This window comes from Ascaphus truei, chromosome 12 (assembly GCF_040206685.1).
Source record: "Ascaphus truei isolate aAscTru1 chromosome 12, aAscTru1.hap1, whole genome shotgun sequence".
Taxonomy (NCBI): domain Eukaryota; kingdom Metazoa; phylum Chordata; class Amphibia; order Anura; family Ascaphidae; genus Ascaphus; species Ascaphus truei.
In genome coordinates, this window is record NC_134494.1 from 49,124,362 (window position 1) to 49,148,551 (window position 24,190).

General features: G+C 47.2%; 1 protein-coding gene across 1 annotated transcript in view; it reads left to right on the plus strand.

Annotated features, from left to right (window-relative positions):
* The window catches only part of KCNQ1 (potassium voltage-gated channel subfamily Q member 1), a 100,026-nt gene that overhangs the window by 69,297 nt on the left and 6,539 nt on the right, over positions 1-24,190 (plus strand). The window contains exons 7-14 of the mRNA XM_075567652.1: positions 1,241-1,381; positions 2,416-2,526; positions 7,907-8,002; positions 9,512-9,634; positions 16,885-17,023; positions 18,908-19,028; positions 21,415-21,490; positions 23,845-23,939. Coding sequence (XP_075423767.1) covers positions 1,241-1,381; positions 2,416-2,526; positions 7,907-8,002; positions 9,512-9,634; positions 16,885-17,023; positions 18,908-19,028; positions 21,415-21,490; positions 23,845-23,939 — 902 coding nt within the window. The remainder of the gene's footprint in view (positions 1-1,240; positions 1,382-2,415; positions 2,527-7,906; positions 8,003-9,511; positions 9,635-16,884; positions 17,024-18,907; positions 19,029-21,414; positions 21,491-23,844; positions 23,940-24,190) is intronic.

The following is a 24,190-nucleotide window of genomic DNA, read 5'->3' on the forward strand; positions in this document are numbered from 1 at the left end:
TTACGAAGAAGTGTTATGCCATAAGACATCTTCAGACACTGGAAGACACTGTCATGATAGGGGGGGGGAGGGGTTAGACCAGAATTCACAGAATCGCAGAACAAGCGCTAAATAAGCAAAGGTTTATTCTGGCCGGAGCCAGCAGGGAGAAACTCAGTACCTTGCAATAACCCACCAGAACACGGGGTACAGAGGTACTTGGCACACTGGGTGCAGGATGCTGCCTGCATCAGAGGCCAACCATCAGAAGACACAGAGACCAACCAAGAACAACTCTGGAGCCCCGATTGGCATCGGTTTCTATAGTTTCCCGGCCTCCATCTAAAAACATACAGAAACATGCCGTCTAATCAGAGGAGATCTTTCATCCGTTGAGCCAATCAGGAGCCCAGGGCTTGATCAGAATAGACCAATCAAGACTGTGAGCGGTGTCAGTGCCTATGGACGACAGCCCCTAGGGCTGGAGCTTTGGGAGCATGGGAAATTGGAACTGACCAATGGGAACCGAGCCGAAGAGGCTTGGACCAAAGCATCGGTTTTCGATTTCAGCTCCATACCTCTCGCTGAGATAGAGGCCTCGCCGCCGGGAAAGAACAATGTCTCCACTTTGGAAGTGTGTGCTTCCCCAGCAGGCGGGCTCACCCTTCTCCACCTCACTATTGTTCCTAAGCACCGCACCTGGCCCCAGACATAGCCCTCTGACTCACTGTATGCTAACCACTTGACCATTGTTACTGGCCCAAGCATACAATGAGTCAGATAGTTTGAAAACACACAAATACTGCATATCATCCTAACACAGATGGCTAACTTCAGTATGTATTAACAGGACTGCAAGCCATTTTCCAGCCCTGAAATGGCCAGTTAAAGCTGGATGCTGGCTCCCTATCTTGACTGGTAGGGGCAACAAGTGCTCTTAACCTTTATTATATCGTGCCATTCTGCCCCTACCATCACATACACCTTATGGCCTATTCAAATTAATGGTCTCTTAGGAGTCTTCTGGCATCAAAAGGTGTCTTATAGAATAGCATCACTTAGTAAATATGGCTTTTTCTATATTGGCACAAATGGATGCAACAGGAAATTAATGACAAATTAACATCACATCCATTAGAAATTTTTGATGATCTTGATTTGGTTATATATTTTACAGCATGCTGTACATTTTTCGGGGGGTGTTTGATATTTGACTAATCAGTGTTTAAGGATATTCCAATATTTTTCTTCTGTCTTCTAGGAACTGATAACAACACTATACATCGGTTTTCTGGGTCTGATATTTTCATCCTATTTTGTGTATCTTGCCGAAAAAGATGCTCTTGACGGTTCGGGGCAACACCAGTTTGGCAGCTATGCAGACGCCCTTTGGTGGGGAGTAGTAAGTAACCTTAGCTACAAATTGGTTGATATACACAGTATGAATCCTGAAGAAGGATGCAAGAAAGGGGAAATCTGTACACAGTTCTGTTCTTAGGCTAAGGCCCCGCTCCCAGAGTCAGCGCGCCCGCACTGCATACAGGTGGGGCGCTGACACTACACAGACCGCGATATGCGGTCTGTAGGGAGCGGGAGCCGGAGCGGGAGGTGGGCGGGAGTGGGAGGCTTGACAGGGAGGGGGGCGTGGCTTGAGCGGAGGGACCCGCTACTCTTCCCCCCCTCCCTCCATGGGCTGCAGGTAAGTGAAACACACACACACGCAGGCACTCATATACACACACACACACACACACACACAGAGGCAGGCACTCACGCACTCATACACACACACACACACACAGACAGACAGAGGCAATCACTCGCACTCAGGCACACACATACACACAGACAGGCACGCACGCACTCAGACACACACACAGACACGCACTCACCTGCTTTCACTCCACTCCTCCCCGCTCCCCGAAGCCTCTCCTCCTCCCGAAGCCTCCCCTCCCCATTGGCTCACAGCCACACCACGTGACGCGTCAACGCTAGGAAACACCATTCTCTTGTCTCCTAGCGGCTGACGCGCCACAGCGTGTAGTGCTCTGTGCCGCCAGGGGGGACCGGGACCGGCTCGCAAGGATTCCCCTGCTGGTGGGGAACTCGCGTGTGGCCGCCCGCGCCAACGAGCGCAGCGGGTCCCAGGCCTAACCATAAAATATAGTCTATAAGTAGCCGATTGAAATTCAAGATCAAATGTTGTATTGCCTCTTGCTTTGTTGTCCTCAAACAAAGCTGAACCTGGGAGGGGAGGGAGGTGTAACCCTGCTTCCTGTAAACAGTCCTCATTGAAGAGGAGACTGTCGTGTCTTCAGTGTGCTTGTATTTTTTGGGTCATACTGTGGGTAGCTCAGATTTGTAAATCCAAGATCACCATAACCTCAATGTTTCACCTTGTCCCATCTGTTGTTCTTATAACACTTCTTTCTTCAGGTAACCGTTACAACCATTGGTTATGGAGACAAAGTCCCACAGACGTGGATAGGAAAAACCATCGCCTCCTGCTTTTCAGTGTTCGCAATCTCATTTTTCGCTTTACCTGCGGTATGTTTTTTTTGTTGTCAAATATGGTGTTTAAAATCCTAAGAGCTTGTATAAATCCTGTGTAAGTATGGATTAGTTTGAGATTGTAATGCACTTTTTAAAAAATATTATATTTGGAAAACTGACATCCATATACATTTTCCTGCATTCCCATTGCATGGATACATCTTATTCTGTACATACTGTATGTACAGCTATGAAAATTCAAACATTTTTGTTTCCATATTTAGGCAAGTTTCCCATTTTCTTATATTTTCAAGTATTGCTCCTGAGGTTATTCACACTTCCAAATATATTGTTGCTGTAAAATAAACTTAAATGAGCTACATGAAATGTAATGTATCTATTTGATACTTTGCCAACTCTACCAGTCATTTGAACTCCTGTTTCAACCTTTTTTGTTAAATAATTTATTTGTGTTTGTTTACCCCATTTGATGCCTTGTGTGGTCCTAGCATCTCTGTTTATATACCCTCTGTTAAATGGATTGTCCTATACCATTCATAGCCCGGCTATGCAACCTTCTTGATTGTTTTTTTGTCCTTACTGTATCTGCCATAGTGTCCAGATATGAGCTGTAGGGCCCACCTTCAAGGACCGAATGTATCCGTCTGTTTCACAGTTGTCTTTGTGAGTCGTATTAATGCATTTATTTATAAAATGTGTTACCAGGAAGTAATACATTGAGCATTATCGCTCGTTTTCAAGTATGTCCTTGGCACAGAGTTATGATGACAGATACATGGTTACAATACATAGTTACATTAAGTGAACAGGGCTATACATTATATATAAAGACATTGCATGAACAGTTAAAGATAATACATGTTATAGGTGTATGAAATGGTTACAGACCAGATTACAATGTGAGACAGCATTAGTTTTGAGAGTGTCTCGGGTAGTAGGTTGTTCCAGTTTCTGACAGGAGAGATGAACTTTGCGCCTACACTCAAGTGATGAACAATCTAGTTCTTTGAGCATTTCGCAGTGATGTAATTTGTAGTTATATTGGAGGAAAATATTGAGCTGTACAGGGTGTCTAGTTTGCCAAGGTGAGTTTGGGGTGCTGTACCATATACTATGTTCCCATAGTCTGTAATTGGCATTAGCATCTGCCGTGCGATGTCCTAGCTGATTTAGGGAGGCTTTCTTCGATAGGTTTTGGATGTCAGGATATCATTGTCCAATCCAAATGTTAAATGGGAGTCAAACTATATGCCCAGATATTTAAAACTAGTGACAGGGGCTAGGATGGTATTAGAGTTGGTTCCGATCTGTAGCTCCATCATTGGTAGATTTAGAAATTGACGGGTCTCTACCAAGCACTCATGCTGCAAACCATGTAGTGTATTGGCAGTTATGTTGGATTCGCTGTTTGAGTTCCTGAGATAATGTGTTGATCAAGGTCTCACAGACTTTAATAAAGAATTTACCTACTTTTTTTTCTCCTTGTCAGTGGTTGCTTGTACCTTGTCTAGTGGAGAACAGACCAAACATTTTTTTCTCTTCCTGTGTCTATTGAGGGAGGAGTATGTATCCATTGCTGGATTGGTAGGGTTTTTCTACAAGCCATGGAGGTGATCTGCCTAAATGTATTGTTTTTGTTTGATTCTATCTCCTTGCCCTCCCTTTAAGTTACCTGATCAATAAAGTTAAAGAGCAATGTAGGCAATATACGCAGAGGTAAGTCCAGGAGACGTGGAGTTCGTGAAACAAGTAAAGGCTTTTATTCAGCCAAATAGGGCACCAGCAGCATTCATCTTTCCAAAAGACAGTCCAGCACAAGGAAGTCTATTTAAATTGATACGAAGTGGGTGTCCCTTTTCCTGGTCAGGGACCCACACCTGAGACCTGCACTCTGCCTCAGCAGCACAGCTTCCTCCTCCCAGCAGCAGACTGTGTACCTGGCTGTCTTGGCTTTTTAAAGGCCTTTCTGACCAGCTTCAGCTGTGATCGTTAATCGTCTGCCTTACCAGCCAGGTGTTAAACCCTCGCTGACCGACGTCCAACAGCCCTGGCTGATAGTAGGCTACTGCAATCGCATATTCTGAAATTAGATGGATGGTTATATTTAGTCTCATACAGAAGTTCTTTATTTGTGCCCAAAAGTGATGAATCACAGGGCAAATCCAAAGACAATGCATCAGATCTGTCTCGGGCTCCACATGTGTGCAGTTGCTGTCAAGAGCAATGTTTGATTTCAATCTAAATTTAGGAGTGGTGTATGTTCCGTGTAGGATGCTATAGTGCATTTCCTGATATAATGATGGAGACTGTTATAGCCCTGGTAGGTTTGGGCTATTATTCTGTCCTTTTTCTGTGCAATAATCCCTGGTAAGGGCAGGTTTGCCAGGAGTTAAGATGGGTTCTCCCGACTCACTGCAGATCAGTGAGGCAGAGAAAGCAGTGCAGTCAGGCCTGTGTCCAATAAGGGACAGGGGCGGGCTCTTGTTGTATCTGTCTTAATGATCTGCATTTCCTGTATTGAGTCAGTTGCTCCTACCCTGAGAGGAGCTGAGTCTTACCTAACCGAGCTGTCAGGGACCTGGCAGGCTTGAGTTCCTCCCCCTGGGAGAGGCTGGTAGACTGTTCCCACTACTCTGATAGGGGGTAGTGGAAGAGCTAGGCCTGCTTCCAGGGCCCTGACTGGGAGTGAAAGGCCAGGGTTATCCTGAGAAGTACTGCTGTGACTGTGTATGCTGTACAGTGTGCTGCAGAGGAAATAAAGTGTTCCTGATTTATAAAGAAGCGATTGTGATACTGGAATCTCTCATCCCTGAGTGGGACGTTCGATTCCAGGGATTCCACCCCATATCCTGGGGCCTGCCATAGATGGAGGCACTGTCACCATGAGTACGTACTGGGTATGTCCCCAGAAGCCTGTCCTGACCTTCCCCATAATACCATCAAGCAGGAGACTCAGGAGTCCTGTAAGCCAGAAGGTGCATCACACTATTATGCCTTGTAACCAGAGTAGCATTTCCCCTAGGAGACCCTATTTGCGATTGGGTGGGGGAATACCCGTTACACTGTCATAATATGTCTTCTATACTCATATCTGGGCAGTCTATTAGCCAGGACCCTATTCTTGCTGTCATATTGATGGGGTTTCCCTCAGACAGTTTTACATTTTAGATATAGTTTCCCAAAACTCGCCATCTGAAGGAGCGCATCCAAAGGATTATCCTTATCCTCTGCTGATTAAACTATTAGATCTCTCCATTATGTAAAGTCTGGCTTGAAGATACGCAAAAGAAATGCGAGTTGGGTATTGCACATTTTCCCTTTTAGTCCCTGAATTGTGTAGATGGAGAAGTCTAGTTTCCTTTCTTGAAATTGTAGATATTTTAATAAATGGCAGGTTTAATGATCTGTCCCTACGTACTGTATGCGTAGTTCTGTGCAGGATCTAGACCACACCTTGTATTAGGTAAAGGGTAGCTCTCGTTTATATTTGTCAGGACATTGATAAGTGACATGTGTAGTAAACATACGCAGGTTATGTCAGGGCTCAGTTGCTGGTCTGTTGCTTTGATTGGGAACTGGTTGGTGTGGTTAATCCACAAATGCATACTTTAGGAGTGCCACGGCGTTATAACATTGAAGTGTAGGGAGGTTTACTCCTCCGTTACTTTTAGGTTCATGTCATTTTGACCTACTTATTCCGGGCTTCTTGTTTTTCTGTACAGTATGAAGGTTTTTAGGCTTTTTTCAAGTTCTTCTCATCTTTATCTATAATTATTATTATATGCAGCATTTGTATAATATAAAGAATTTTAGGGGACATTATCATCTTAATCTGCCTATAAAATAAATATTCAGATTGTGCCACCTTTGCAGTGTTTGTATAATAATTTCTACCAGATGCTTTACATTAATCAAATACATTTGAGGGATGTTGCTAGGAATAAGTATGCCTAGAAATATGATGGATGTTTTTGCCCATTTGAAGCGTATTTTCCACCCCAGTTACTTCTTATCTGTGAGTGCCAATGATTCCGATTTTTCAAAGTTTATGGTCGGGCCTGAGAATTTGCTAAAAACCTGAATTTTTTTATAATGGCTTGGATAGCTTCCTTTTGGATTTAAAATGAAAAGAAGAATATCGTCGCCAAAGCTGCTATTTTTATTTCTTGATTTCCGATGTGTATGCCTTTAAATTTGTCCATCTGCTTCAACTGTCGGAGCAGGGGATCCAGCACCAGACAAATAATATTGGGGATAATGGGCACCCTTGCCTTGTACCACTTTGCCGCACAAAGGAGCCTGAGTTTAATGCTTTGGCCGTTACAAAAGCTTTAGGCGTGTTGTATGTGATGCACTTTAATGGGCCAATAATAAAAAAAAATCATAGACAATATTATATAATTTTGCCTTTTTAACCTTTCTTATAACATATGTTTTTACAGTACAGTGAAACATAAATACTTTGTTCTGTGTTATGATATCAATGGTGCATTCTACATTTTAAACCGATTATTTTTATTGACATTTTCCATATAAATGAAAAGAAATCTGAAATAAACAATATTTAAAAGCAGCATGATATTAAAAAAATGAAAGACATACCAGAAAAATCAGAGAAGTAAATTGACAAATATGTAAATTAACATAAAAAGAGGACTTAGAAAGAGATTGCACACTACATATATAATATACGTATAACCAGATAATATATGGCTACAAGAGGGGTTACAATTTCTTCCATAGCGCCAATGGATAAGTGGCGCATTCTACTTTAATTAGGAACGTAACTAGTGGTAATGGGCAATATATATATATTTCTTGTATAGCGCTTACAGTGTGTGCAGAGTTGCACAGATCGTTTTCCAGGCACAACGAGCCTCTGTCCCATAGAGCTTACAATCTAATGGTGCAGGAGGAAAAGTGAGATTGAGTGACCACTTGCCCTTGGTCACAAAGAGATGACACTGGGATTCGAATCGGGTTCACTGCAGAGATATTACCCGTGAGCTTCTTTCGTTGCCCCTGAAAAACAAATGTTATGGACTGTGCTCAATTTTGATCTCAGACTTTATTAATCGGTGGACAAATGTATTGGAATGCAAATAAAACGTAATCGTTTTCAGCATGTACTTCCTTCCTAACGATGGGCTCATTAAAACAATCAATATATGCTATGCATGCAGCGAGAGGTTTGTTAGTGCCTTCACAATGAAAACTGTGTTTATCCCACTGCTTTCGGTATGCCGCAAAGAACGGATTAAATAAACTTTGCCGCATCTCTTCGTCAGTGGGGAAACCCGAGGCAGGTTTAAAAGGTACTGTGTCTGAGTCCGATCCATTGTGGGATTTCCTAATATGTTCCCATATCGAACAGCGGTCCAGACATTCATTCTGCCATTCTCCTCCTTCTCAGGGAATCCTTGGCTCTGGTTTTGCCCTTAAAGTACAACAGAAGCAGAGGCAGAAACACTTCAATCGGCAGATCCCGGCCGCTGCTTCTCTTATTCAGGTAGTAAAATCCTATGTTTTCTCATGTTTTCTCCTGCCCGTCACGAAATAAACTAACTGCAATTGGAGCCAGGGATTTTTTCTTGGTAGAGATGTGTGAAGATCTTCGAAATGCGCTGTGACAAATTTAGCCTAATCGGATTGTTTTTATGACATTCTGCAAACGAACACGGGGCTGAAAGTTTGCGGCAGATGTTTGCCAATATGGCAGTTTATAAATGGGTAACGTGACTTTGATATAGGGTCATGTGACCTGCAAATCAACGTTTCTAATGGTTGGCAAGTATGCGTTTGTGAACTTTAACATTTTCGCAAAATTGTTCGTACACAAAAAAAAAATGGCAAATTTCACCTGGTTCGCTAATTTCAGCAAAAATGTAGCACAATCCTATTTCTTAGCAAATGCATTGAATAGTAGAAGTGTATGTACCGGGGGTTAATATTATATTGTGATAATTAAAGATGGGCAGAACAGTCCGAATCTATTTCGTGGATTGTTTTGATAAAATTCATCCCGCTCGTCAAAATCCATCTGCGGATTAGATCCTAAAAACAAGCTTGAGTGTATTCATTCAAATCCGTCATTCAATACAATCCGGGCGGGTTTTTAAGAATCCGAACTCTGATTTCATATTGAATCAATAATCCGATAGAGACTTTCACATTTAGCAGTGTCTCCAGTTGTGTATATATATTCTCTCAAATGTCCCTCCAAATAAATGAGGGAGACAATGCCTGAAAAAGGAGTGTACCTGACTGGGAGATGTGCTAATGGCTAGGCAAAGTATATTTACATGAGGCCCGTCCCACACTTCCTAAAGGATTTCCATACCAACTATATAGAGTTCATAATAAGCCTAAGGCACTAACCGAATGACTGAAATGGTGTCAGATCCAACTGGACTAGAACCTAAAACCACTGCTTTTCTTGGCTGCAGCTCTAGCAGTGTGAGCTAGATCAGATGATGAGCTGCCGTGCACACTATCTACTAAAAGCATACCTCCCAGGGATATCTCTTTTGTTAATTGTAACCTTGAAAGGATTTCAAGCACAAACTAATATGTACTAAGGGCTATGAGTTACCGAGACCAGGTGAGAGTAAATAAAACACAGGTTTTCTGACCCACACAAGTAAAAACAAGGTGATGCATGAGACGGGACTCCTTTAAATACACGTTGCATAGCAATCTGCATATCTCCCAGCCAGGTACTTCAGGTGTGCTCCCTTTTCAGCACAGGGATGTCACCCTAATTTATTTAGAGGGACACAACCGGAGACACTAATGAATTTAAAAGTCTTCTTACTCTCTCTCTCACCCCCTCAACCCGCCCCCTCCCCCCCCCCCCCGCCACCCAACCCCTCTCCCTTCTCCCTCTTTCCCCCTTCGCTGTTTTTTTTAACAATCCGGCAGCGGATTTCAGATTGCGGTCTGTCTCTGAATACACAAAAGTCAGCCAGATTGTGTGTGCCCATCTCTAGATATAATGTTAGCGCGTTACGTGTTTCAGACCGCCTGGAGGTGCTACGCAGCTGAAAACCCAGATTCGGCAACATGGAAAATATACGTAAGAAAGTCATCACGAAATCAGCAACTGGTCACGCCCAGCCCCAGACTCAAGAAACCAACACTGGTATTTATTATGGCTTGTAATCGGGAAATATTGTTTTATACTCCAGGCATCACCAAGTTGTGCATCGTTCACACAAAGAGCCCCCCTACGTTCCTGTATGGCCGGATAGTAATATTGTAAAAAGTACGAACAAGGAATATTTATAAACGTTTGTCCTGGCTGAGAGGGTTTAAAACCCCGGTATTAGATCAAGTGAAAGGGATTTATTCGCCGACTTCCCAGCGCAGGCGAAGATTTTCCTTTCATTCAGTTGAATGGAGCAGGTCTGTTTTACAGCATTGGGAAGAGTATTCACAACACAATACATAGGGGACAGAGGCTTCTCCGAGGCCCCTTCTCTGTAACGCCTGGAAAGATCTTTGCTGCAGAGGAATCCCAAATAAAAGCGCAGCAAAGCTCAAAAAAACAAACACAATGTAAACATGGGAATTGTAAAAAATGCATTGTTTTCAGTTTCCTATATTCCAGGATTCCACATTCCCTCTACTCACCTGCTTCTCCCTCACATGCTCCCCTCCACACCTGCTTCTCCCTCACATGCTCCCCTCCACACCTGCTTCTCCCTCACATGCTCCCCTCCACACCTGCTTCTCCCTCACATGCTCCCCTCCACACCTGCTTCTCCCTCACATGCTCCCCTCCACACCTGCTTCTCCCTCACATGCTCCCCTCCACACCTGCTTCTCCCTCACATGCTCCCCTCCACACCAGCTTCTCCCTCACATGCTTCCCTCCTCACCTGCTTCTCCCTCACATGCTCCCCTCCACACCAGCTTCTCCCTCACATGCTTCCCTCCTCACCTGCTTCTCCCTCACATGCTTCCCTCCTCACCTGCTTCTCCCTCACATGCTTCCCTCCACACCTGCTTCTCCCTCACATGCTCGGCTCCTCACCAGCTTCTCCCTCACATGCTCCCCTCCACACCTGCTTCTCCCTCACATGCTTCCCTCCTCACCTGCTTCTCCCTCACATGCTTCCCTCCTCACCTGCTTCTCCCTCACATGCTTCCCTCCACACCTGCTTCTCCCTCACATGCTCCCCTCAACACCTGCTTCTCCCTCACATGCTCCCCTCCACACCCGCTTCTCCCTTACATGCTCCCCTCCTCACCAGCTTCTCCCTCACATGCTCCCCTCCACACCTGCTTCTCCCTCACATGCTCCCCTCCACACCTGCTTCTCCCTCACATGCTCCCCTCCACACCTGCTTCTCCCTCACATGCTTCCCTCCACACCTGCTTCTCCCTCACATGCTCCCCTCCACACCTGTTTCTTCCTTACATGCTCCCCTCCACACCTGCTTCTCCCTCACATGCTCCCCTCCACACCAGCTTCTCCCTCACATGCTTCCCTCCTCGCCTGCTTCTCCCTCACATGCTCCCCTCCACACCAGCTTCTCCCTCACATGCTTCCCTCCTCACCTGCTTCTCCCTCACATGCTTCCCTCCTCACCTGCTTCTCCCTCACATGCTTCCCTCCACACCTGCTTCTCCCTCACATGCTCCCCTCCTCACCAGCTTCTCCCTCACATGCTCCCCTCCACACCTGCTTCTCCCTCACATGCTCCCCTCCTCATCAGCTTCTCCCTCACATGCTCCCCTCCACACCTGCTTCTCCCTCACATGCTCCCCTCCACACCTGCTTCTCCCTCACATGCTCCCCTCCACACCTGCTTCTCCCTCACATGCTTCCCTCCACACCTGCTTCTCCCTCACATGCTCCCCTCCACACCTGCTTCTCCCTCACATGCTCCCCTCCACACCTGCTTCTCCCTCACATGCTCCCCTCCACATCAGCTTCTCCCTCACATGCTTCCCTCCTCACCTGCTTCTCCCTCACATGCTCCCCTCCACACCAGCTTCTCCCTCACATGCTTCCCTCCTCACCTGCTTCTCCCTCACATGCTTCCCTCCTCACCTGCTTCTCCCTCACATGCTTCCCTCCTCACCTGCTTCTCCCTCACATGCTTCCCTCCACACCTGCTTCTCCCTCACATGCTCCCCTCCTCACCAGCTTCTCCCTCACATGCTCCCCTCCACACCTGCTTCTCCCTCACATGCTTCCCTCCTCACCTGCTTCTCCCTCACATGCTTCCCTCCTCACCTGCTTCTCCCTCACATGCTTCCCTCCACACCTGCTTCTCCCTCACATGCTCCCCTCAACACCTGCTTCTCCCTCACATGCTCCCCTCCACACCCGCTTCTCCCTTACATGCTCCCCTCCACACCTGCTTCTCCCTCACATGCTCCCCTCCACACCTGTTTCTCCCTTACATGCTCCCCTCCACACCCGCTTCTCCCTTACATGCTCCCCTCCACACCTGCTTCTCCCTCACATGCTCCCCTCCACACCCGTTTCTCCCTTACATGCTCCCCTCCACACCTGTTTCTTCCTTACATGCTCCCCTCCACACCTGTTTCTCCCTTACATGCTCCCCTCCACACCTGCTTCTCCCTCACATGCTCCCCTCCACACCTGCTTCTCCCTCACATGCTCCCCTCCACACCTGCTTCTCCCTTACATGCTCCCCTCCACACCTGCTTCTCCCTCACATGCTCCCCTCCACACCTGCTTCTCCCTTACATGCTCCCCTCCACACCTGCTTCTCCCTCACATGCTCCCCTCCACACCTGCTTCTCCCTCACATGCTCCCCTCCACACCTGCTTCTCCCTCACATGCTCCCCTCCACACCTGCTTCTCCCTCACATGCTCCCCTCCACACCTGCTTCTCCCTCACATGCTCCCCTCCACACCTGCTTCTCCCTCACATGCTCCCCTCCACACCTGCTTCTCCCTCACATGCTCCCCTCCACACCAGCTTCTCCCTCACATGCTTCCCTCCTCACCTGCTTCTCCCTCACATGCTCCCCTCCACACCAGCTTCTCCCTCACATGCTTCCCTCCTCACCTGCTTCTCCCTCACATGCTTCCCTCCTCACCTGCTTCTCCCTCACATGCTTCCCTCCACACCTGCTTCTCCCTCACATGCTCGGCTCCTCACCAGCTTCTCCCTCACATGCTCCCCTCCACACCTGCTTCTCCCTCACATGCTTCCCTCCTCACCTGCTTCTCCCTCACATGCTTCCCTCCTCACCTGCTTCTCCCTCACATGCTTCCCTCCACACCTGCTTCTCCCTCACATGCTCCCCTCAACACCTGCTTCTCCCTCACATGCTCCCCTCCACACCCGCTTCTCCCTTACATGCTCCCCTCCTCACCAGCTTCTCCCTCACATGCTCCCCTCCACACCTGCTTCTCCCTCACATGCTCCCCTCCACACCTGCTTCTCCCTCACATGCTCCCCTCCACACCTGCTTCTCCCTCACATGCTTCCCTCCACACCTGCTTCTCCCTCACATGCTCCCCTCCACACCTGTTTCTTCCTTACATGCTCCCCTCCACACCTGCTTCTCCCTCACATGCTCCCCTCCACACCAGCTTCTCCCTCACATGCTTCCCTCCTCGCCTGCTTCTCCCTCACATGCTCCCCTCCACACCAGCTTCTCCCTCACATGCTTCCCTCCTCACCTGCTTCTCCCTCACATGCTTCCCTCCTCACCTGCTTCTCCCTCACATGCTTCCCTCCACACCTGCTTCTCCCTCACATGCTCCCCTCCTCACCAGCTTCTCCCTCACATGCTCCCCTCCACACCTGCTTCTCCCTCACATGCTCCCCTCCTCATCAGCTTCTCCCTCACATGCTCCCCTCCACACCTGCTTCTCCCTCACATGCTCCCCTCCACACCTGCTTCTCCCTCACATGCTCCCCTCCACACCTGCTTCTCCCTCACATGCTTCCCTCCACACCTGCTTCTCCCTCACATGCTCCCCTCCACACCTGCTTCTCCCTCACATGCTCCCCTCTACACCTGCTTCTCCCTCACATGCTCCCCTCCACACCAGCTTCTCCCTCACATGCTTCCCTCCTCACCTGCTTCTCCCTCACATGCTCCCCTCCACACCAGCTTCTCCCTCACATGCTTCCCTCCTCACCTGCTTCTCCCTCACATGCTTCCCTCCTCACCTGCTTCTCCCTCACATGCTTCCCTCCACACCTGCTTCTCCCTCACATGCTCCCCTCCTCACCAGCTTCTCCCTCACATGCTCCCCTCCACACCTGCTTCTCCCTCACATGCTTCCCTCCTCACCTGCTTCTCCCTCACATGCTTCCCTCCTCACCTGCTTCTCCCTCACATGCTTCCCTCCACACCTGCTTCTCCCTCACATGCTCCCCTCAACACCTGCTTCTCCCTCACATGCTCCCCTCCACACCCGCTTCTCCCTTACATGCTCCCCTCCACACCTGCTTCTCCCTCACATGCTCCCCTCCACACCTGTTTCTCCCTTACATGCTCCCCTCCACACCCGCTTCTCCCTTACATGCTCCCCTCCACACCTGCTTCTCCCTCACATGCTCCCCTCCACACCCGTTTCTCCCTTACATGCTCCCCTCCACACCTGTTTCTTCCTTACATGCTCCCCTCCACACCTGTTTCTCCCTTACATGCTCCCCTCCACACCTGCTTCTCCCTCACATGCTCCCCTCCACACCTGCTTCTCCCTCACATGCTCCCCTCCACACCTGCTTCTCCCTTACATGCTCCCCTCCACACCTGCTTCTCCCTCACATGCTCCCCTCCACACCTGCTTCTCCCTTACATGCTCCCCTCCACACCTGCTTCTCCCTCACATGCTCCCTTCCACACCTGCTTCTCCCTTACATGCTCCCCTCCACACCTGCTTTTCCCTCACATGCTCCCCTCCACACCTGCTTCTCCCTCACATGCTCCCCTCCACACCTGCTTCTCCCTCACATGCTCCCCTCCACACCTGTTTCTCCCTTACATGCTCCCCTCCACACCTGCTTCTCCCTCACATGCTCCCCTCCACACCTGCTTCTCCCTCACATGCTCCCCTCCACACCTGCTTCTCCCTCACATGCTCCCCTCCACACCAGCTTCTCCCTCACATGCTCCCCTCCACACCAGCTTCTCCCTCACATGCTCCCCTCCACACCAGCTTCTCCCTCACATGCTCCCCTCCTCACCAGCTTCTCCCTCACATGCTCCCCTCCACACCTGCTTCTCCCTTACATGCTCCCCTCCACACCTGCTTCTTCTCCACCTGCTCCCCTCCTCCCCTGCTTCTCCCTCACATGATCCCCATTTTCGCCTGCTTCTCCCCCACATGCTCCCCTCCACACCCGCTTCTCCCCCACATGCTCCCCTCTTCACCTGCTTCTCCACCCACATGCTCCTCCACCCACATGCTCCCCCCCACACCAGATTCTCCCCCACATGCTCCCCTCCACACCTGCTTCTCCCCCAAATGCCTCTCCTCCCCTACTTCTTTCTCACATGCTCTACCTCTCCGCACACATGCCTCTCCTCACCTGCTTCTCTCACATGTTCCCCTCCTCACTTGCTTCTCCCCCACATGTTCGTCCACTCACCTGCTTTCCACACCCCGCATGAAAAAACTTTCTCCTCATCTGCTTCTCCACTGCATGCTCACCCTCCTTACCTGCTTCTCCCCACCCTGCATGCTCCTCTCCTCACCTGCTTCTCACCTGCAAGCTCCCCCCTTAAGCAGCCCCACATGCTCCTCTACTCACCTGCTTTCCCCACCCCTCGCATGCTCCACTCTTCACCAGCTTCTCCCCTGCATGCTCTGCCTCCTTCTCCCTCCTTACCAGCTTCTCCCCCCCCCACACAAGCTCTCTCCCACATGCATTCCCTCCTCACCTGCTTCTCCGCTGAATGCTCCCTTCCTCACCTGCTTCTCACCTTCATGCTCCACTCCTCACCAGCTTCTCTCCTCACCCTCTCCCGTGCATGCTCTTCTTCCTCCTCGCCTGCTTCTCCCCTGCATGCTCTGCCTCCTTCTCCATCCTCATGCGCCCCTCCTCACACCTACATGTTCCCCATATCACCAGCTTCTCCCTCACATGCTCTGTTCCTCCCCAGCTTCTCCCGAACAAGCTTCCCTGCTTCTCCCTCACATACTCCCCCTCCTCACCAGTCCCTGCATGCTGCCCCCCAACAGCTTTTCCCCCTCCTCATCTGCTTCTCCCCCACATTCTTTCCTCCTCACCAGCTTCTCCACCGCATGTTCCCTTCCTCACCAGCTTCTCCCCCTCATTCTCCCTTCCTCACCAGCTTCTCCCCCTCATGCTCCCCATCCTCACCTGCTTCTCCCCGGCATGCTCCCCATCTTCCCCTGCTACTCCCTCCCATGCTCCCGCTGCTCACATACTTCTCCCCCTCCTCCCCCACATTCTCCCCCTCCTCCCTCACATTCTCCCCCTCCTCCCCCGCATTCTCCCCTCCTCACCTTCTTCCCCGCATTCACCTTCTTATCTGCTACTCCCCTGCATTATCCCATCCACACCAGCTTTTCCCCTGCTTTCTACTCTGCTCACCAGCTTTTCCCCCACACGCTCCCACTGCTTCTCCCTCCTCACCTGCTTCTCCCCCCTCACCTGCTTCTCCCTCGCATGTTCCCCCTCTCTCCCTTTTGGGCTCGTCTTCCACTGGGGCCTAACTTGTGGGTTCAGAGTGCCGGGGGGGGGGGCCCTCCACCACTCGGTATGTCACTGACAAGCTCCACGGGTCTGCACCCAGATTCACCAGATAGGGGAATGAGGCAGAATAGCTGCAGAGCAGTGCGGCACAGAGTTCTGGCATGTTCCTGCTCCACTCGAGTAAATAACAGCAGATCTTAGCAATAGGGCATAGCAGCAGGTACTGCAGACCTTGCAACATTTTGCACATAAAATTAGGTACCATTGTAGTTCCTCTACTGGTTCTGGATGAAGGTTATTCCAAGAAATTCCTATTGAAGCCCCCTAACCTACGCTGGTTACCACACAAAACACCTTTTTTTGAATAGGTCCCACTGGTCTCACAGCACCCACAAACATGTAGCGTAAATGCTAAACCAGTGGACTATCTGTGGGACCACAGACCTCTGGTTCCAAAAATATTTGTCATTTGGCCACCAATAGAAAGCCACTATGTCATCAGGAGTTACCGGCTTTCTGTTGGCTGTAAGTGAGTCTTACCCCTACCGCCATCTTGTTTTCCCCGCAACCCCCCCACCCCCCACCCCCATCGTCAAATATAGAGTTATAAAAAAGTATAATCTATTTCATGTAAAAGTCACTGCTAGACTGCTTACCGTTTATTACATAACGGTGCAAACATTTTTAATATGTCTTATCCATTTCTAATTGTATAATGTGTTTTAGGTTAAAAAGAAGAAACTGAAGTCGGAGAGAGAGGAAGGTTCTCTGGACAAGATGTTAGCCATTCCACACATCACTTATGACCATGTTGCGGAGGACAAAAAAAATGACAATTACTCTGTGGAAGGGTATGAGAATACAGGCAAGTGATGTCGAACTGAACTGATTAAACGCCAGTGATGTGGTTATTGCTGTGTATCAAACCAAAGACATTTAACTGTATTCACCAAACGCTTATTCCCATTAACAATGAAATAAGGATTTCTTAGGCTGCGCTTATAGTGCTGGCGACGCGACGTTGCTCGAAAACAAATGCATTATCGCCGTCGCAATTTGATTTTTCAGAGGCTGCCGCCACATGTGACAGCCTCTGAACCAATCAAAGACCTGGTTGCCCGCGACGTCGCCGGAAAGCGAATTACAACTTTCGCTAGCGGCGACGGGTGACGTCACCAGCACTATAAGTTCCGCCTTATTTTTAACTTACTCCTTGGTTTTTTTCAGATGTACTATGTTAATATGTATGTTTTGCAAACAGAATCATTTACATAGTATTTATTAAGCTTGCCCCAGATAGCTGATAGGCTGAAGCAGAAAAAAGAAAGCTGTACCTGTTGAATGCTCTCAGTATAGTGGTATGTGAACTATTTAACATTTAAAACCATTGTATTGGAACTTATATAAAAATAATGATAGATTGGCATGGTAAATCTATGGCCAATCTGTTACACAAACATGTATAAAAAGTGGGAATATAAATGCAAAGATGCTGGCTGCAATATTCTATTACCAGTGCGTCCACCTGACATTTATCCAACAGTAAACAGGTGGTAATGTAGTTAAACAGCACTAAAACTTATTTTCATAAACTCCAGATTCACTCATTGAATCTGAAGCTCAAAGAGTATCCCCTTTTGAAGGCCAAGTGAGAGGACAAATAGGGGAGCAGTCACATAGATTGCAATGAAAGAACTGGGGAGCATGCGCACATAGAGAGTTAAAAACAAAAAACCTATGCGTGATCATGATGCGCAGGTAGATGGGTTCCGCAGGGTTAAACTTTTGTATCTAGTGAGGATGGTAATATAGGACAGTAGATTGTTTAGTAATTAATATCATAACAATAATTAGCTTGTTCTAAATAGAACTGTATGTACAAATAGGACATTGTAATGACATCAGCCAGACTCCTACTTCTGTACACACCTAAAGCTGCTGATATTCTCCTGTGTGAAATCACTCACTAGTGCCTGCCTTAAACCAACACACATGTTGCCTGCTCTTGGAAAGAGAGCTGGTTCCCTTTCAAGACTCTATAGATTGTAACCATGTATTATTTGTCTTAACTCTGTGCCCAGGACATACTTGAAAACGAGAGGTAAATCTCACTGTATTACTTCCTGGTAAAATATTTTATAAATAAAGAAATAGATCTCAATCCTAATGAGTTGTTATACACAGCTATATACAAATAACAAGTTTCGACCATAGTTGGAGGCGGCACAGATAATGTGTCTTTAGCCTGGAGACATGGCTCTTCGTCCGTATCAAATTCTAGCCTCCGTCTGGACTCACTATGTCAATTGTATCGGTGGTAATTTTGTAATAGATTAGTAGCAGTAGATCAGACAGCAGTATATTCAAACTGCCGCCTCCCCCAGGATGTGAGCGTCATGACGTCAGCGCGCACCACCTGACGTACGTTTCGCGTCACGCGCTCTCAGAGGTGGCGGTTACGTGACGCGAAACGTACGTCAGGTGGTGCGCGATTATTACATTATTATAGGCATCATTTCTATCATTTGTCATTTTAATTCTATCCTATTCAACTCGCCTTCTTAAATATCTGACTTTATAAAAAAAAAAAGAATAACGTTTGTTCATATCTTCATTCTGTCATTTTGTTTGCCAATGCGGTATTCTTCACATAACTAAAGTGTGCGCCATGTTTACTAAATGGTGCCATGCCATAATGGCGCCTTACAGCTTAGCGCCACTTTGTAAATATGCCTGTTTGTCCCCACAGTAAGAAAAAACTTTGGCCTCTTAGATATCAGCTCTGCTCCTTTTATCAGAACAAACAGCTTTGCAGAGGATCTCGACATGGAAGGCGAGACATTACTCACCCCAATAACTCACATCTCACAGTAAGTCTAAGGGGCAAATGCACTAAAGGTTCATAAAAAAATCGCCGGGCCATTTAAATCACCCTTTTTGTGAGCGTTGCTATCACGGTATTCAGAAAGCCTTGATTACCTTTGATAGCAAAATTCACAAAACAGGCGAGTAGCCGGCGACATGAAGATCGACCCTCTGAAAAGGCCTTAGGCTTTGCCTATAGTGCCGCCGAAGGCGACACGATGGGTGACGTCACCCGTCGCCACCGGAGAAAGTTATATTTCGCCGGTCAGCGGCATCGATTCCCGCAATTTGATTTGTTAAAAGGCCGTCACGTGACGCGACGGCTCACGAAAAATCAAATTGTGCCGGCGGCGGGTTTTGGCGACGGCACTCTGTCGCTTGTCGCCGTCACGCGGCGGCGGCAATGCTTTTGTTTTTCGGCCATGTCGCCGGCACTATAAGGCCGGCCTTACCCGGCGAGTTCTCTCTGCTGCAGAGCGCGAGCCACCTCTCCCTGCGCAAATCTCGCCATAAATGTAAAAAACAATAATTACATTTTTATTACTAGTGCAGATGAGCTGGGGGTCTCCGGAGCAGAACCACGTTGATTTCAGATCCGGGGACCCCTGCTTCCCGAGATACTGGCCCTGTTATGGGCTGCCGGTATCTCCTATGTATGTAGTTTTATTTCTTTAATTAATTTGGCTAGTTGTTTCATTTAGGTAATTGATTGGATGGCTAGTGCTTTAATTTTTTTATTTTGGGTATTTGGGTGCTTGTTTTCTATGTTGGATTATTGTGTATTTTGGACATTCATGTTTTTATATTAGGGTGACCATTGACTGCTATAGTTTCTTATCATGCCCACATTGTATGGTTATGATGTACTACTATGCCAATCAATGGGTACAGGGTGGGTATAGTGGGTCCGGGGTGGGGCTTACGCCTCCTGGGTGGGTAGTGGGGGAGGGTGGGTTAACCCCTTAATTACTATAGCGGTTATTAACCACTAAAGTGATTAAGGGGTTAGGGGCCATTATATTGTATTTTTTATGTATTCTTTCTGGCAACGGAGGACATTACCCTGCAGTATGCTGACGAGGATGCCCTTCATAATGGCAGGGGTAAGTAGACCGGTTTTATTTATGTTGGCTTGCTAATGTTTTGTTTAATAATGGTCAAATCAACTATTATCCATACCTGGATAATAGTTATTTTGAACATTATTGTACTGTATGTGTTTGGGGGGGTGGGGGAGGGGGGAAAGAGGTGTATTTATTGAAATTTAGGCCATCTTTATTTATTATACCACATGGTTGGTACTGCAGGCCAGTGGGGACCACGCAGGGACCCACGGGAACCACACAGGGACCACTTTGGGGCCCCCAGACACCTTTGGGAACCACCCGAGGGCCCCCAGACACCCGTGGGTATGACCTGGGGACCCCCAAACACCAGCAGGAATCCCTTGTGGGGCCTCCGTACAACCGCGGGGACCACCTGGAGGCCCACGGACACTCACGGGGGCCACTTGAGGGCTCACAAACAGCCGTGGGGACCACCTGGGGACACCCGCCAGCCTCTGGGATCAATCCTGTGTTAAAATAAAAAAAATAATGGTTTTATGTGGGGTACAAGGGGGCGTGTGGGTTGTGTATTGTCGGTTATTACATTTTGTAATGTTTATTGTGGGTAGCGGGGTGGGTGAAGGGAGTATTAGGCCCTTGGTGGGTAGCGGGAGGCTTTAACCCCTTCTTTGAGATTCATGCCGGGGGTCTCCGTTGCTGATATTAATGGGTATCCGCTCCAGAGACTCCCGGCATCAATCCGATGCAAAAAAAAAAAAGCATTTTTTTCCCCAAGTCCTTTCTCGCCGCTTCTACGCAGGTTTCCAACACCTTCATGCCAAATTTTCCTGGTGTGATGATTTTGACAGAAATTCACCATTCTAGAGATTACCTAATCTTTGCTACTAGAATTGCACAAGTTTATGAACCTGCCGAAAAGCAGCGATAAGTGGCTTATCGCCGCTCACTCTGCAAAAAAAATTTTAACCACATTTTGTGGGCGATTCAGTCTTTTATCGCCCACTTATCACCGCTTACAGAATTGGAGTAGGCATTTTGGGCGATAAGTGCTCGATAAGTGGCTTATGAACGCTTAGTGCATAGGCCCCTAAATGTCATTGTATCGTGCTAACCGCTTAGCTGCCAAAGGAACCCGAAAACCCTGCAGATAAATATTTTCCAATGTGCGTTAGCAGGATCTGGAACCTAGCTTTAAAATCTCAAGTCAATATCCAAATATGTTAGTGGGACATCCAATAAGCCACTATGTTTAGAATACCAGCTTGTGTTTGGCAGGTTTGCAGAGATACATAATAACTGTTTCTTGTTTTGTGCTTTCTTACAGGCTTCGAGAACATCACCGGGCAGCCATCAAAGTCATTCGCCGAATGCAATATTTTGTGGCGAAGAAGAAATTCCAGGTGTGTTTTGGCTTGTGGAATGTTCCCAGGCTTTTGGCTAGTGAATATGGCGTTTACGCGCAGGCGTGATACTGTAACTGGGCACATTCGCTTTTTTTTTTTTTTTAAAGAAAAATAAATACTTTGCGCGTGCGAGAAGTATTCAGGCATTGCGCTCCCCGTGAATGGTGCGAACGTGTGCATTGGTGGACATTCGCAATCGAATGAAACATTTTACGCAGACGCTCCTGTGTGATGATGTAATGGCATAAAGTGACGAGACCTCAACGTGTTATATTATAATAATAATAATAATATACATCTAAAGGAGAACATAAATCCCCATTAGGACCAAATTAACGAATATATATATTATAAATGTGGAAACTTAAAGTGAAACAATTCAACTCATGTGTCCTAAATATGAACTATTAGTAGTAAATCATGTGAATGCAGTGTGAAGATGATAGGACATCAAGTCATCTCAACTGAAATGCATTATATATAATAACAAACAAGGGCAACGTCTAGATTAGCAAGACATAAACAAATACTGTACAAGGAAACTAATGGGGAACATGATCTCCTTAAATGAGTCAAAACAACATTAACTGATGTAAAAATAGAGGGATGGAAAACGAAAGAAAAAAGAACATTAGCACTAGAAAACACAATGCATATATAGATGTAGAGGGATCTGTACCATGTTAGCCGAGCTTAATAATCAAAACCGAATAGACGATCCAGTTCTGTCGCTCACGAAATGCTTTTATTTGTGCGAGTTTTCAAGATACACTGATCTCTTCTTCCGGCTGTGTTACAATGCATAAAACAAGAGAGGTTTTTACTTAAAAACAGTGCATCCTGGAATGTATCTGACTGAAGCCTATTCCTCCCCCTGTGCAGTATCTGATTTATGACTTAAGGTGTTAAATGGTGCCTCAATATTAGTGATGTGTGTGTGTGTGTGTGTGTGTGTGTGTGTGTGTGTGTGTGTGTGTGTGTGTGTGTGTGTGTGTGTGTGTGTGTGTGTGTGTGTGTGTGTGTGTGTGTAAATATAAATGTATACAGCGTTTTACAAAAGGTGTGTGTGGAGTGGGAGTGTATACCAATGGTGTGGGTAGGCATAGAAATGTTAGAGGGTGTTGCATTACTATTAGTTTATGTAGATACTATGTGGTCCCTATTGGTATATAGGGATACAATTACATTGTACATGTGTATGTGTAAGAGACAGCTGTGTGTGCATTCATATAGCGCAGTATGTATAGACATGGCCTTTAGCACTCATGGGAAGAGAGTTCTCTTGTGTCAGAGTAGTGACTCATGAAACTGCGATCTCGGTTTAGGCCACCGCTAAGTGCCCCTTACATACCTTCGGTACATCGATGACATCCTCCTGATTTGAACCTCTGGTGAATAGGACCTCATACAGTTACATGAGAACTTCAATACGTTTTACCCGACCATCAACCTCAAACTCACCCATTCCCCGGACGAAGTATATTTCCTAGACACCACCATTACTATAAAGAACAACCAACTACATACTTCTGTATACCGCAAACCTACAGACAGAGCTAGCTATTTGGGGGACATGCCCATTATAGCAGGGGTGCACAGTGTGGGGGGCGTGGGTGGTAGCAGAGGCCTGCGCTCTTCCTTGAGGCATTTAAATGAAATGCTGGGGGATCCTTATGAGACCTCTGCAACTCACTTACCAGGGTTGACGCGTTGCCATGGTGACGTAACATGTCTGTCTCCATTGGCAACGGGGTCACATCACGTGACCCCGCGGCATCAGTTGACGCTGACAAACCAGGTAGGGGGGCGCAGCCATGGTATTGTGCCTGTGCTCATGTATGGATATGAAACCTGAGCACTAAATGCAACGATAATTCAGAAACTTCAGACGCCTCAAGGAAGTATGGAGAGATGCACGCATTAACCAATGGAACTGAAAAGAGTGAAAGGGTTAAGAAGCAAACAATAAGTCAGTGACATCACCAGGGTGAATAAATTATAATGGCAGCGGGCCGGACATATCGTAAGAAGAAATGACCATCGTTGGACAGTGAAGCTTGCAACCGCAGTACCGGGAAGATCATAAGGGAGATCATCACCCAGCAATGCATCAACTAGGGCTGATGGTGATGGTTATGAAATGTAGTTTATTTTGGTGATAATACGCAAAACTCCCCAACTATCGCAAAAAGATCCTTTCAATTTTTTGTGAACGTTCGGCTCATTGTTCTTCTGTCAGTGAGGAGATATTTTTAGTGCGTGACATAGTCTTTGCATGCTGTGAATGTCCAGAGTTTTCCGCCAATGTTCTGCGCCTCTCTAATCACTGTGCGCGTCTTTTATACTTGCAGCAAGCAAGAAAGCCTTATGATGTACGTGATGTTATTGAGCAGTATTCACAGGGTCACCTTAACCTGATGGTGAGAATCAAAGAGCTGCAGAGAAGGTACTGTACCACATGCTAAGTACCAATTCAATTGATTGGTCAGTGGTTGTAATTTGCAAGGTACTGTATTGAATGAGGCATTCCCACATAGCAGGTCAAAAAGAATGATCAGTGTAATTGGCTTCCTTCAAAAAATTCAATGACCCTTTTGTTTTCGTTGGAAGTAGGAGGTCTCCAGAGCTGAGCCGCATTGATTTGAGCTCCAGAGACCCCCTTCTTCCCGAGATTCAAACCTTAGAAGGTGATGCTGG